Source organism: Heteronotia binoei, chromosome 8 (assembly GCF_032191835.1).
Source record: "Heteronotia binoei isolate CCM8104 ecotype False Entrance Well chromosome 8, APGP_CSIRO_Hbin_v1, whole genome shotgun sequence".
In the NCBI taxonomy this organism is placed as follows: Eukaryota; Metazoa; Chordata; class Lepidosauria; order Squamata; family Gekkonidae; genus Heteronotia; species Heteronotia binoei.
Genome location: NC_083230.1, coordinates 4,661,816 through 4,677,266, shown reverse-complemented (window position 1 = coordinate 4,677,266; position 15,451 = coordinate 4,661,816). Strand labels below are relative to the sequence as shown.

General features: G+C 41.8%; 1 protein-coding gene across 2 annotated transcripts in view; it reads left to right on the top strand.

Annotated features, from left to right (window-relative positions):
* Positions 1–15,451, top strand: part of PHTF2 (putative homeodomain transcription factor 2) — a 181,546-nt gene that overhangs the window by 90,010 nt on the left and 76,085 nt on the right. Inside the window, exons 4-6 of one of the 2 annotated variants that reach the window (XM_060244685.1) lie at positions 8,335–8,493; positions 11,310–11,475; positions 12,040–12,204. In XM_060244685.1, coding sequence (XP_060100668.1) covers positions 8,335–8,493; positions 11,310–11,475; positions 12,040–12,204 — 490 coding nt within the window. The remainder of the gene's footprint in view (positions 1–8,334; positions 8,494–11,309; positions 11,476–12,039; positions 12,205–15,451) is intronic. The other variant, XM_060244686.1, reaches the window with a different exon arrangement.

The following is a 15,451-nucleotide window of genomic DNA, read 5'->3' as shown; positions in this document are numbered from 1 at the left end:
CTCTTATTTTGAACTGAGCCTTGATTTCTTGTTCTTTTCTATAAGAACGTATAGATGTTGTCAAATGCAACTGGGAGTGTATGTGTGGTCTGTGGTATCTCAACATAAGATTTATCCTGTTCAACCTCCAGTCTGTTAATTGCCTCTCAAGTTGCTTCCAACTTATGGTAACCCTCTGAATTAACAGCCTCCAAAACATCCAATCATTAACAGCCTTGCTCAGGTCTTGCAAATTGAGGGCCATGGCTTCCTTTATTGAGCCAATCCATCTCACGTTGGGTCTTCTTCTAGCATTATTGTCTTTTCCAAAATTTATACCCCACCTTTTTGTCCACATAAGTGCCGCCAAGGTGAATAACAAAACATACGTAATAAAAACACATCTTTAAAACTATTAAAACAAAAACATATTAATTTTCTTTAAAAAGAGCTAAAATACATATATAAGCATCAAAACAGTTAAAACTGAGCAAGAAGGAAGGGTCACTGGGGGAACACCAAATAAAAGATAGAAGTCTTCATCTGCTGATGGAAGACAGCAACAGAAGAGGACAGGTATTTCTCCCTCTGAGGCGGAGGCCATATCTGTAGGTTATTCCCATCCAACCTTCAGGGAGGCAGGAAATACTTTTCTCTACTTCCTGTTGGTACCTTTGGAATGACCCGCCCTTCAGTTCTTTTCCTGCCTCTACAGGGGGAGCAGCTTAGATCAGGCCTTGCCTTTATCTAACTCTTAAACTCTAGATTTTTCTTACATATTTCCCCTCATAACTACCTTTATATACTTCCTTTAATTCCTTCACTGTTCTGCCTTATATTCTAACTTATTTTGGAGAAGACTAACAAATAAAATCTGATGCAGTCTCCCTCACAGGAGAATGTTCCTCCATGTTCTGTGTTTCCTTTCTATATCTTACCACTTTTCTCCTCTGCCTCCCTCCCCCTCTCTCTTCAGAGGCCTACAGAGAATCGATACTTTTTTGCACTTTTGAATTGCTCCTGCATAATATTTTTTCTCTCACCAAATGGTGGAGGGAGAACACTCAGAGGCTTTTCTGACTGACAAGGAGTCAGAGGCGTCCGCAGCTGTGATTGCTGCATACCTTTTAGGCGGGGCCAACATGCCTTCGTGGCTTGTTTGTGCTGTCCGTCTCAACAGAGCCCAGCAGTCAGCGACACTGGCAACCAGATGACAGGCCAAGAAGTGCTATCTACTTTCAGGTGGGGCCAACATGCCTTCGTGGCTTGTTTGTGCTATCCATCTCAACAGAGCCCAGCAGTCAGCAGCAGCCAAATGACAGGCCAAGAAGCTCTGCTTGCTGGTAGAGCATGCCAGTCCTTCAGGGCTGTCAATATCTGGTGGCGGCCATTTTGGAGGCTTGGAGTCTGCATCTACTGCATTCCCTCCATATCAACTGGCCCTGGCAATGGCTGACAGTGACAGAGGTGGCTGTTCAGCATACCAGATGGAGCAGGGTCCTCACAGAGCCGCCTTCCTCAGTGGTAAACTACCCAATTCTGGGAGTTTCTTTATTCCACATTGGGGTGATGTGAACATCTGCAGAAACATGCAAGAGGGGATGGCTTCTTTCTGCCCTAAGATGGCTCTTATTTCCCAGGCTGTAATCAACCTCCTCAAACTTCTCAGCCCCTCCTGCCCTGGGCCACTAAGGCACCCAGGTAGGCTGTTACCCATACAAAGAGATGGAGAAGCCCTGGAGCAGAACCTAGGTTCTCTGGCTCTGTGCCTGATGACTGGGAGGAGAGGGAATCCCTATCAGAGAGGAGGAGGAAGAAACCCAGGTGGCATTCTTAACAAAGGCTATAGCAGCCCTTGCATTTCATGCTTACCTTCCACATGCATAGGAGCTTAAGGCTTCTTGTAGAAAGGTTATGGCCACCAGTACTAATGAGTTTTCCCTTTCATACTGTGGCTGAATATTTGAACGTCACCTCAGGATGGAATGGGGTAAACCTGACTCAAATGGGCAGTTTCCACATTTGTTTAACTGCTTTATGCTCTGTCTAATTATGCTGATGAATTATTACAGGTCTCCCCAGTTGACGGCCCGTGGCAGCATTGCAGTCTACTAGTCTGATTTCACTACAGCCTCCATCACATTCAGAGCAACAATTGTCTGGGCTCGCAAGGTTATCCAAGTCTTATCAGAGAACAACCACTGCCTCCTTGAAGGCACTAGCAGGAGGCTAAAGGCTGCCTTCTTTCTTGCTGATGCCACCTTAGACAGCTTATTGTTCATTTCTAAGGCCATGACTTCCACCGCTGTGGCTAGGAGGTTGAGTGCTTGGCCTGCAAGCATGCTTTCCAAATCTATGGTATCTGCCTGTCCATTCCAGAGTGATAGTCTCCTTGGTGACTGCCTTGGTAGATTTCTGGTGAAGACACATGGCTAGAAACACCCTGTGTCTCAGTACATCTGTTGTTTTGATAGATGGGGAAATCACTCCTTTTGTGCTTAGCACTCCTTGTCCAGGTTTTGGTCTGTGCCCCCCCCCCCCAAAGGTAATGTGAGTCCAATCCCATGCAAGCATGGCTGCATGTCCCTTCCAATGGGAGTCAGGTTTTCGACCTTCCTTCTGTTCCAGAGGTATTCTCAAGACTTGTGGACCCTAGATGTCATTGTTCATGGCTACACCTTAAAATCCACAATCTCCCAGTGGAACGACTCATTCAGTCTCTGGTATCCAAGGTCTGCATCCAAAGAATAATTGCTGAACAGGCCATACAACATTTTGTCACATTTGGGTTATGCAGTTCATTCCCCTTCCAGAGTAGGATTGGGGAGTATATTCCATCTTAATCACAGTTTCTGAGAGGAATACCAATTGGAGGGTCAGTTTGGATCTCAAGTTTCTGAACAAGTTTGTCAAGCTTCGGGGCTTGCTTAGGGAATCTTTGAGGTCCATAACAGAGGCCCCTCAACCCCAGGTATTTTTTGACATCCTGACTGTTGTCTACTTACACATCCCCATTAATCCTGTTCACAGAATATTTCTCAGATTTGTAGTGAATGGCCAATGTTCCCAATGCTGGACATTTCCTTTTGGACTTTCCAAGGCCCCCAGGGCATGTACCAAGATCCTGGTAAACCCTGTAGTCCACTTCAGGCACCAGAAGATTTATGTCAGTCCATAATTGGAAGCCCTTCTCATCAGGTCCAGCAGCCTCTTCAAATACATTCGGGGCACCTGCTCCACCCTCCACTCACAGGAACATGGTCTTATTGTAAACCAGTCAAAGAGTTCCCTTTAACAGTCTCAATTGGGAACTATCATTGACACATCCTGCAGTTCCCTTTTTCTGCCACTGGAAAAGGCGCAAGATCCAGGCTGCTGTAATCCTGGTAATCCAAGACAATTTCTCATCCCTGTTGTTTCTGGACAAGCTCATGTGTCTGCTGATCTCCTGCTTAGACACAGTCTGGTGGGCAAGGCTTCATTCCAGACCACTGCAGCATTCCCTTCGTTCCTACCAGCTGTCCATCATGGGAAAGAGGATTTTTCATCTCTGGATTTCTGTATCCATCAGATCCAGTCTTCTCTGGCAGGTGAAGGTCAGCAGCCTTTGACAGGGCAAGGTATTCTATGCCCAAGTCTATAGGGAGTTCTTCACAGCTGCAAGCCCTCAATATTAGGGAGCTATCTTGAACAAGGTTCTGCTACAGGGTCAGTGGATTCTCAAAGAACAGAGTCTTCTCATCAACTTCTAGAGCACAGGGTCATCCAGCTGGCTCTGAATTACTTCAAGTTGGATCCGCCCATCAGCCTGTCTTTATCTGGATGGACAACATCGCTACCAAGGCATATCTGTACTAGAAGGGGCTCTCAGTCATCTCAGCTCCACAGAGGATCTTGGCCTGGGAAGAGAGGAATCACCCATCAGAGTGGAGTACATCAAGGGGGTGAACAGCACGTGGCTGGACTGGCAGAGGGGATGGTCCTTCAATCCCAAGATCTTCAACCTCATTTGCCAACACCTAGGATGTCCTTTCCTAAACCAATTTGCGTCAAGCACAAATCATCAGCTTCCTCGCTTCTTTCTTGGGGTATTACTGCATGAAGGTGGAGGCAATCAATGTTCTCACGTCTTCCTGCCCCAGGACTCCTCTTTGCTTCCCTCTGCTTCTACTCATTCCTAAGACCATTTGCAGGATTCGGGAACAGGCGACCAGGGTCATACTGGTGGCCTGTTATAGGGCTTGACGTTCTTGGCTTTTGGCAATTACAGAGATCTGCCCTCCTGTCTATTCCAGTCTCTCCAGACATGCTTAATCGGAGCCTGATCTGGTGCCCCCAGCAAGACAGGCTTCATTTTCCCACTGGAGATTGAGTGCAAAACACTCTTCTGGTTACTCTTCTGGAGTAACAGACACTATCCAAGAGCCAATCGCATTCACAACACTATCTGGACAACTTTTGTGAGATGGTGCAAACAAAACCAGATTGAACTGTTGGCACCCTTCACTGTTTTTCTGTTAGTTTTTCTCCAGGATGGTCTGACATTAGGTCTAGAGTCCTCCACTATCCACAGTCAGATTACTGCCCTTACCACAGCAGTTCCTGTTTATGAAGGATACAAGCTTCCCAAACATCATGTCCTGTGTTTTCCTGCAAAATGCTATGCTCTGGGCACCTCCTCCAGTATATCACTATCCTTTTTGGAGGTCACAGTATAGTCTGCCCTTGCAAAGTCTCCCTTTGAGCCTTTCAGGGAAGTTGGTCTGTAGTGGGTACTCAAGATGACTCTCTTTTTAATTGTTGTAACCTCAGCTCACAGAGTCTCGGAGATTAGTGCCTTATCTGTGAAATCAAACCTTTCATCCTTCACACAGATAAGGTAGTGCTCAGGGCTGATCCAACATTTTTTTGCCTAAAGTTCCTTTGAATTTTCACAGATCACAAGAGATCTATCTTCCCACACTTTGCCTACAGTCCAAGCATCCCAAGGAATTTGTGTGGCATACCCTGGATGTCCACAGAGTGCTTAACATCTACATTTCAAGGAGAGACTCCATCAGGAAAACAGACAGCTGCTTCAGCAACATATCACCCTTCAGGTCTGGAGGCTGAATGTCCAAGACTCCCATTAGCTTAGTTCTCAAGGCTTATGATATGCAGCCCACAAGGCTTCTAGCCTGGAGACACCTACTAGCTACTGCATGTTTTTCCATTTCCTTTTTGTCATTACAATCTGTATTATTTAGAAGAAGAGTTTTGCAGCACACTGCAATAACAGCCGATGATGATGACCCACCCATTTAAGGGACACTGCTCTGGGAGGTCCCACAGAGATGGCCTCCGCCTCAGAGGGAGAATGACCATTGCTACTTATCGTGAAGGGTTCTTCTCCTCTGAGGTCAGGAGGCCATCTCAGCCCTCTCATCATCATCAACATTCCTGTTTCTATGTGCTGTTCTCTTTTTTTTTTTTTGCCTTTCTACCCTGTATCTCACTGAGTACTGTTATGTGGTCATTAATGCTCTTGTTTAGTACGTTTTCTTTAACAGAATTAGTATTAATTGAATTATGGTTACTGCTTTCGGAGTCCCAGAACTGAAGGGCGGGTCATTCCGAAGGCACCAACAGGAAGTAGAAAAAAGTATTTCCTGCCTCCCTGGATGGGAATAACCCACAGAGATGGCCTCCTGACCTCAGAGGAGAAGGACCCTTCATGGTAAGTACCAATGGTCAGTCTCCATGGAGAGAGAGTTCCAGAGCTTTGGTGCCATGACCAAGAAAGCCCTCACCAGGTTACTACCTGACTAATCTCTGAAGGTGGGGGCACTGAAGCAGGACTTCCAGAGATGACCATAGTGGTCAGGTAGGTTCAGAAGTGAGTAGGTATGTTAGTCTCAAACCATATGGGTCTTTACAAGTTAGCGCCTGCACTTTGAGTTGTGCCCAGAAAGAAAGATTAGGAGCCATTCCAGTCAACATCCTGGTGGCAGCATTCTGCACTAGTTGAAGTTTCCAGATGCTTTTCAAAGGTAGCCCCATATAGAGTGCACTGCAGTAATCTATTTGAGATGTAACACAGTAGACAGATCTTTTCTGCCCAGTAATGGCCACAGCTGACTACCAGTTGAAGGTGATAGAAGACACTCCTGACCACAGATACCACCTGCTTATCCAGCAGTAGGGCTGAGTCCAAGACCACCCCCAAACTATGGATCGGTTCTTTCAAGAAGTGTGTGCAACCCCACCCAGAATGAGTGACAACTTAAATTCTGGGTCAGATACATTCACCAGTAGCACGCCAATCTATTACCCCTCATCCATGTCAAAACTGCCATCAGGTGGTTCAGGGTTTATGCAGTCTCTCTGGGATCAGCTGGAAGCGTGAGATAGAGTTGAGAGTCATCTGCATGTTGGTGGCAGCCAATGCTCCCTCTAAGCTGTGGAGTCTTGTAAGCAAAAATTCTACTTTGTGAGCTACTGCATAAATTAGTTTGCTCTGGGGCCATTTGTCCTGAGCTAAGACAAAAATGTGTGAGCCAGAGACTAAAAAACTGTGAGCTAGCTCACACTAATTCAGCTTAGATGGAACAGTGGTGACAGCCCAGTCAAGATGGAACTTTGAAGTGTACCCCACAGGGCAATTAGCTGAGTAGCAGTCCTCCAGAACCACCTTTTGAAACCTATCCTCCAGGTAGAACTGGAACCATTGTAAGGTAGTGCCTCCCAGTCCTAGACCAGAGAGGCAGTCCAGAAGGATATCGTGATCAAGGATGTTGAAAGCTGCTGAGAAGTCCAAGAGAATCAATAAAGTCGTACCCCCTCTGTCCATCTCCCACTGCAGGTCATCCACCAGGATGACCAAGGCTGTTTCAGTCACATAACCAGGACTAAATCCAGATTGGAAAGGATCTAAATAGGGGTGTGCAATTTTTTTTAAAATAGTATTTTTTGGTTCAGGTCTTTTGGACCTGGGGGGAAAAGGGTATTTCCAGAAAAACCCTGGATCTCAATACTGGTACATTATCTGGATCCAAGATTTTTCAGAAATCCTGAATTTTTTCAGGTCTAATAGACCCAAGAAGAAAAATACCAGTTTTTTAAAAACCCAGCCCAATCCTGGTGCTGCCTTGCTTTCTCCTGCAGCCTTGTTTAAACTGTGCTGCAGGAGAAGTGAGCGTCAGACTCTGCGTGCCACAGGGAGGTCTCTCCCCACTGCACAGAGATCCTGTGTGGATGGCTTCACCTGCAGCGCAGTTTAAACCACGCTTTAGAAGTAGCCAGACCCAGGATCTCCATGCCTTGGGAAGAGCTGTCCCTGAGGCACACAGATCCTGGTTGGGATGACTTCTCCTGCTGAGCTATGTTAGAAGCCAGCCCCAAGCCCAGCTGGTGGGAACAGCCTGCTTCCCCTCACACAACTGATCCTGATCCTGGGGCTGACGAACAACTGACAGGCTCCTGCCTCTCCTCTGTTTTCAGATCTGCCAGTAATTTTGGAATATATCCGGGATTTTTTTTCCAGGATTTTTTCCCCAGTGTTCCCAAGAAAACCTGAATGCATTTGGGGTGCAGAAATATACCTTTAAAATACCAATTAGTTTTTTGGGGGTATATTTTTGGTTTTGTTTGAATCTAAACAGCTCACCTCATCCAGGTAAGCTTGAAGTTGTCCAGCCAGCACCCATTCAGTCATATTGCTCGAAAATGGAACACTTGAGACTGGTTGATGGTTAATGAGATCTACTGGGTCCATGATAGGCTTTTTAAAAAATAGGTGCACCACAGTGTGACCAATCTCTCTCTCAAGGAAGCATTAAGTATCTCTCGGACCCAGTTAGCCAGCTCTCCACCCTGCAGGTTTAAATAGCCAGGAAGAGTAAAGTCATACAAGCAGGGCTAAGCCTCATATCATATGTGTGGGTATTCTGTTCTGCTAGGAATTTTTTTGGATGAATCTCTGTAGTCATCTATTATATAAGCATTAAACAGCTAAGTAATTATGTAGGTCCTTGGGAATTCTATAACAATAGAAGGGAAATATTTTTATTCTTTTTGCAGTCTGAATAAATTCAGGTTCTATTTATAGCAACAGAAATAATTCTTGGATTTAATACTACAGTGACTCTTACTTGGGGACAATTGCCAAATGTTACGCTTTCTTAATGAAGAGGAAAATATACTGTCTTATGAAGGGCAAGTGTTTTGCTGGATGTTATGCATCCATTATGGTATTTCATGTAAATATTTTGCTGGAACACGTTACTTGTTCTTAAATATTCAAAGGGATTATATTTTATGCAAGTGCAACTGGAAAATTGCCATATTTTGCAGCTAAATAATTTGTTTTTCCTTTAGGTTCTGCCTTTGCTAAAGCTAAACCTGAAAGTCCATGGACCTCACTGACTCGAAAGGGAATTGTTAGAGTAGTTTTCTTCCCATTTTTCTTCAGGTGGTGGCTGCAAGTGACATCACAAGTTATTTTTTTCTGGCTCCTCGTCCTTTATCTTCTTCAAGGTACAAAGTCAGTCAAATAAGTATTATAATTTAAATAGCAAAACAAAACAGAAACTAATTTTTCCTGAGTTCCAGTAAAGCATTTTCATTATTTCTTCAAACTGCCTACCCACAAAGAGCAGACACTGTAGATGTGATAAGGGCAAAGAAGATAAATTATGGTAAATGAAAAAAGTTGGAAAGAAATGGGTATGGGAATTAATGTAAGAAAAGGTTATGCTTTGGAATCTGATGGTTGATAGTTTTAGGTATTTGTTATACTTCCTTTCCAAAGTTTAAGGTGGCTTACTAAAATATAGTGCAGTATCTAAAAAATATAGTAAGAACAATGTTATTTGTGCCAGGATAGTAAATACTGCATAACTCTACCCAGGGCTACCTAATATTTATTTATATATTTATATCTGCAAAATGTTTGCTTATCTACAAAAGTGTTTGCTTGGAAAATTAGTCATTTTATTAAGTGTTGGAATAAGTTAATTGTAATTATGCATTATTATACTTAATTTAGAAATAGTAACTTGCCTAAAGGTACTTATATACAAATTAATGAGACTGCCCATATGTGCAGTTATATATTGTTGTGATTGCCGGAAGATTTTATTTTTTTTTTAGATTTGATCTTTAGGTGTCTTCTGAGATCAGAGAATCTGAAGGCTGTTGCTAGACATGTGAATTGTAGGAATGCATCTGAATTTCAGTACAGTACAATGTTATTAATATTACATATTGTCATTCATATTATTCATATTGGGGCCCTGGCCCCAACCAGGTGGGACTCTCTGCTACCACCATCAGGGCCCTGCTGAATCTACTGCAATTCCGCAGGGCCTGCAAGGCAGAGAAGTTACGCCAGGCCTTTGGTTAAGAACAGCAATGATTTCTATCTGCCTGGCACCCTTCTTTATTATTTCCACCTTTTTGCCTTCTCCCCCCTCCCCAGGAATGTAACCGCTAATCAGAATTGGGTTTGTTTATTATTCTACATTGGATTTCTATAATGTTCAGTAGTTTGTTTTAATTGGTTTTATTTTGCTGTGGTTGTATACATGTTGTACATCGCCCAGAACCCTGCAACAGCAGGGATTGGGCAATTTATAAATACAATAAATAATTACATTTTGATTTATAAATTTTGTTTATATTTTATGGGCTCTAAAGTACATCTCTAAAAGGAAGTGGTTTGTTCTGGCAAATAGGTCATGATCCAATCAAAATTAAGTCCTTTAAGATACATTGATTTCAGACTAGTGGTTCATCTAATCCAGCATCTTTTCTCACACAGTGGCCAACCAGTTTCTAAGGAGAGCCAACAAGAGGGCAGAGGATGAGACCTTCCACCAGTGTTGCCTTCTGCCACTGGGATTCAGTGGTTGGAGGTTCCCCTAAGCCAGGGGTGACCAACGGTAGCTCTCCAGATGTTTTTTGTCATCAACTCCCATCAGCCCCAGCCATTGGCCATGCTGGCTGGGGTTGATGGGAGTTGTAGGCAAAAAACATCTGGAGAGCTACCGTTGGCCATCCCTGCCCTAAGCCACAACTTGTAGCCACTGATAGACCTATCCTCCATGAATCTATCTAAACCCCTTTAAAGTTGTCTATGCCTGTGACCATCACTACGTCCTATAGCAGCAAATCCCTCATTTTAATCCCTCTTTGTGTAAATAAGTATTTCTTTTAGTCTGTCCAGAATCTACTGCTCAACAGTGCCACCCATTGGCTTTAAACTGAAGTAACTGCGTAGGGCAGCAATGTAAATCAATGTCATGGAAATAAAAAGTGCTTAATTTTGGCAGGAGCATCCCTATTAGGAATGGGTATGAACCGAACCACAAATCATGATTCATGCTAAAAATGGCCAATTTGTGGTTCATTCCAAACTGGTTCATCTGATCCTGCCACACATGAACTGGCCTCTTTTTTTAGCATGTCCTTTTGTTCATGTCTGCTTTGTTTTACCAGACAGCCTAGCGCTGGCATAATTCCCCAATCCCTGAGCTTCTGATCAGTTTCCAGTGAAACCGACTAGAAGCAGCAACTCCACTTTCTCTGGTCCCCTGAACTTCTGGTCAGTTTCCAGTAAAACTGACGAGATGCCACAGCTCAGCTCTCCATGGCCCCCTATGCTTCTGGTCAATTTCCAGAAACTGACTACAAACAGCAGCTCCACTCTCCTTGGTGCCCTGCACTTCTGGTCAGTTTCCAGAGAAACTGACTAGAAGCCGCAGCTCTGCTTTCCCCAGCCCCCTATGGCTTCTAGTCAGTTTCACTGGAAACTGAACAGAAGTGCAGGCGGATGGGGAGAGTGGAGCTGCTACTTCTAGTCAGTTTCCAAGCTTCTTTGGGTGAAACAGATCAAAAGTTGCAGGGCAGCTTCCCTTTCTTTCCCCACCTTGACATACTCCTAAAAGAGCAGTTTACTAGTGGCACCTGCTTAGGGGGCTGTAGCACCAAATTTGGAGAGCAGGTAGAGGAGTGTCCATTGAAGAATTTGCCACAAATTTGGCATCTCTAGTCCACTTGGAGGCCGTTCTATGCTTTCCCAGCCCTAACAACCAATGAACCATGAATTGTTCGGAAAATTGAAAAAAACCATGAAACAAAATAAACCACCAATTCAGGCAACCCAACAAACTATGAAACAAAACAAACCATCATTTTTGTGTTCTGTTCCCATCCCTAATGTCCATTGTAACAAAGAAGTAATGGAATACTCTCTAAATGAACAGTCTCCATGTCTTTAAAAAAAATTGAATATTTGTGTGGCTTGGATACTTCTCATCCTTTGTTTATTTTCTTTTTATTCCTTTCATAAGTTGCTGCAGTTGTATTGTTCTATACTATAGAAGGTCCACATAAAATACCTCTGACTGAAGTAATAGGGCCAGTGTGGCTCATGTTGCTTCTTGGAACTGTGCATTGCCAGATTGTTTCCACAAGGACACCCAAGTCATCTCCAAGTATAGGAGGAAGAAGGCGAAGGTACAGTTTATGGTCAGATTATCGGGCTTTGATCCTTATGTTTATTTCAGAATCTTCAAAATCGTAATGCTTTAAAAAGATTAGATGGTGCTGATATTTTTTATTTAACTTTTAAGGGTTTTTTCTTTGCCATGGATGTCTTACAAAATTTAACTGTAGTCCCTAAACATTTGTGCAGTTATGCTGTAAATACATGAGATGCAACTGAACTGCACCCAGTACAAATCAGTATCTTTTAGGGCGCAACAACAATGAACCTAATCCTACCAGCACTTAATGGTTATTTAGACACATAAATGATATAATGGGGAAGGAATGTACCTTGTGCTTCTGTTTTTGTTCTTCTGCTCCAGTGTTGTCTAATCAATAAAGAAAATTCCCATATTTGTACAAATGATTTTTTTTACTTTTTGTTTGTGTTGAATAACAAAATATTTGTTAAGCCAGAAGTGGTAGTTGGTTTGAAAACACCTTTTTGCATGATTGTAAGTTCCCTGAAAATGTTGTAGTGCTAGTGAATAACACTTATAAGATACCTTCCACTTTTAATCTCTTCTGATGAAGGAAATTAAGGAAAGCAGCACATTTGGAAGTACATAGGGAAGGAGATGGCTCTAGTACTACAGATAACACACAGGAAGGAACAGTACAGACCTCTGGTACAAGCACCTCTTACAGTATTGGCGTTTTCTTCAGAGATATCTGGCATGCCGCTTTCTTTTTATCAGGGTTTGTATTTATTTAAGGCTATGTTTGTCGTAAAGGAGCACTATCCCTTTTCTGACCAAGTAAACATCTATATTTCCAACCTCTTCTGTGCATCCATCTAAGCACACCTGATCTCTGTAATTTATAACACTGCTTTAACAATATTATCAGAATATAGCCTGTGGCATCTTTCTTAAGAAAACAAAAACAACTGAAGTAGTAGATGAATAAAAACTGATGATTTAGAGAAATTTTGGACAACAAATGCCAAAGGATAAAAACAATCCATTGTTCTGAATTTTCTTTGTCGCAGATTTTTCAAATCTGCTTTTGATTTAACAATATTCACTGTTAATTACTGCTGAGGTCTTCAACACTTACAGATATAAAAGTCACTTTTAAACTCAGCTTGTAATAGAAGGTTTTCTTTTGTTTCTACATGTGTGTTGGTTGTTTACAGTTCCTCAGTTTTGAACAAGAGAGGTTTGATATTACTTTGTCACCTCTCTTAAACTGTCCTTCCTAACCATAGGTCTTATAGTAGATCCTCTGTTCAAATTGTTAATTGTTCAAAGTGATTTCACTCAATTTAAAACATGGTGAACTGTATTAACTGTGCAACCTAACTGGTTGGTTGCTCAGTTGAGAGAATTATCGGTAGTGACAGGACTTTTTGTAGCAGGAGCTCCTTTGCGTATTAGGCCACACCCCCTGATGTAGCCAATCCTCCAAAAGCTTACAGGGCTCTTAGTACAGGGCCTACTGTAAGCGCCAGGAGAATTGGCTACATCAAGGGTATGTGGCCTAATATGCAAAGGAGTTCCTGCTACAAAAAAAGCCCTACTTGTATCAGATCTATTGAAGACCCATGCCATCATGAAATATCCTCTGTAATAAAAGTTAATTGATAAACAGCTTGAGAAACAGAGAGATGGTTGCTTCGGAGCATTGCTGTTCTTTGTTCAAGTTAATAGTAATAGCTTTAAAACCCAATTTGCCAAGGAAAATTATTGTATACTTTTTGAACTACAAAAAGTCTTACTAAACAATGAGGATTAATTGCTTACAATCTGAGTTCAAAATTTGCAAGCAAAATCAAAAACTCTTACTCTCCTTGAATAAAAAAACCAGAAAAGGGATAATGCCATTTACTGTGTGTACATTTGTATGTTTAGCATTATTATATTAATATGTTATATCTTTGCTGTTAGGGTGATGCAGTTTCCTAAAACTTAAATTGTGTCCTCTAATCATGATGTGTTGCTGCTGGCAAGCATTTTTAGCACTTCAAGGTCACAGTGTTCCCCTCTGTTTTTAGTTTATATGAATTTGTGTGTGTGTTTGGCCTTATAAGAACTATGAAAGGTACAGGAAAATTTATTTATTATTATTGTTATTATTTTATTTTTTAGTTAATTTATATTCTGCCCTTTCCCAGGCGGGCTCAGGGTGGATTACATTCAAATAAAACCAAGCAAATACAATACAATAAAACCAATAAAATACAATTAAAACAGCAACACAAAACAGTACAGTATATAAAGGAGGGTGGGCTCATAGTGCAAGTTGGAGTATACGCAGTGACCCATATACAGTAGCTCAATAACAGATCACTGTGGGGGAGGATAGCTGATGGTATAGGCAAAGTGCGTCCACCTGCCACAACCAAACGCCTGGCGGAACAGCTCCGTCTTACAGGCCCTACGGAAAGGTGACAAATCCAGTAGGGCCCGTATCTCCACTGGGAGCTGATTCCACAAGGATGGGACCAGGGCCGAAAATTTCTATATTTAGGTCATTTTGATTATGGAGCACATTCAAAGCAGTGGGAATCTATGCAATTACAAAATGAGAATGACTTGCATGCGAAAAATGTACAATATCTAACACAAAGAAACTTCTCAAAAACTTTATTTTTCACCAAGGCCCAGAGACACAGCTAAAGCCTTTATAATATAAAATGAACTTACTTGAGGGAGTTTTGTTGAGCTTGTAGAGTTTGCTGTACACCTTAATGAAGAAGATGCAAACCAAGAACTTACCCTTTGATTTTGACAGGTATTTTACAAAATACTGCCCCCCTTTAATCAACTTTATGTATGGCATACCCAGTGTTTCTTGTATCTACACACTCCTCTGTATTTCATATAATACTCTGGAAAAAAACCTCAGAAAATTTCCTTTAGCATTTGTAATTTTATATAGGATTTTAATGTGAGCTGCTTTTCTGAAATGTCCTGGGAATATACTGGAGTGCAATATAAAGTGAGATGAAGAATGTTTGCAAGCATCAGTAATTTAGCATCCAATATTGTATCATGACTGAATCTTTCTTATCAGCTGTCCATCAGTGATTTAAAGTTAAATGTTCCTGAAGTCAAAATACTGAAAATTTCCTGTTTCAATGCAAAATAGTGAGCAACCAAAGAGAGTCCATGGAAAAGTAGAAGTAGGAGGACCCAAGGTTCTGTGAAACCAGCCTCAAATAAGAAACCAGAGAAGTAAGAAATTCATATTATTTTACATCACCAAATATAGGAAATCTAGCCACATATAGGAATGTGAACTGAATCCTCATATAAATATTGGAAATCAAGCTACATATAATGAAAATTAAGCCACATATAATGATAAATCAAGCCTCGTATAACAACGAAAGAAGGAACTTGATGAAGTGGAAATGCCACCTTGAATTAAAGTCCATAAAGTCCAATAAATATGAATCCCGTTCTTCCAAAGTTCTCTCCAGATGCATTTAAGCATGAGGATCCAAACGCAGCTCTGCAAGAGAGGCACTTAGTGGACGCGATAGTCCTCCATTGTCCCCGTTTCACAATTGCATCTTCTCTAGCTGCATTCAATAAATACAAAATACTGCACAATAAATTCAGTACTTTAAAGGGCTAAACATTATTTCTAAAATTCATTTTATATAAAATATTTACTCCCACCTGAATGTTTAACAGTCAAGACATGGCAAGAATGCTTCAAGGCACTTCCAAAATTCAGGTGCAGTAGCTAAAATCTTGCAAATTTCTAGTCACATTGGTGGGTATTTAAAAGACAAACAGGTGTAGCCGATCAAAAAGCCCCAGAAGGCATCTTAGAGATACATCTTAAAATTTCCACAGCAGAAGCACCAAAGCAAACTTTCAAACAAAACATAAGTCCCATTTCTGATTTAATCCTAGGGGACCAGAGTTTGTAATTTATGTATCCACTTCATTTCCTGTTGAAGCAGCCATTTATTGGCGTCAGAAGTAGAATA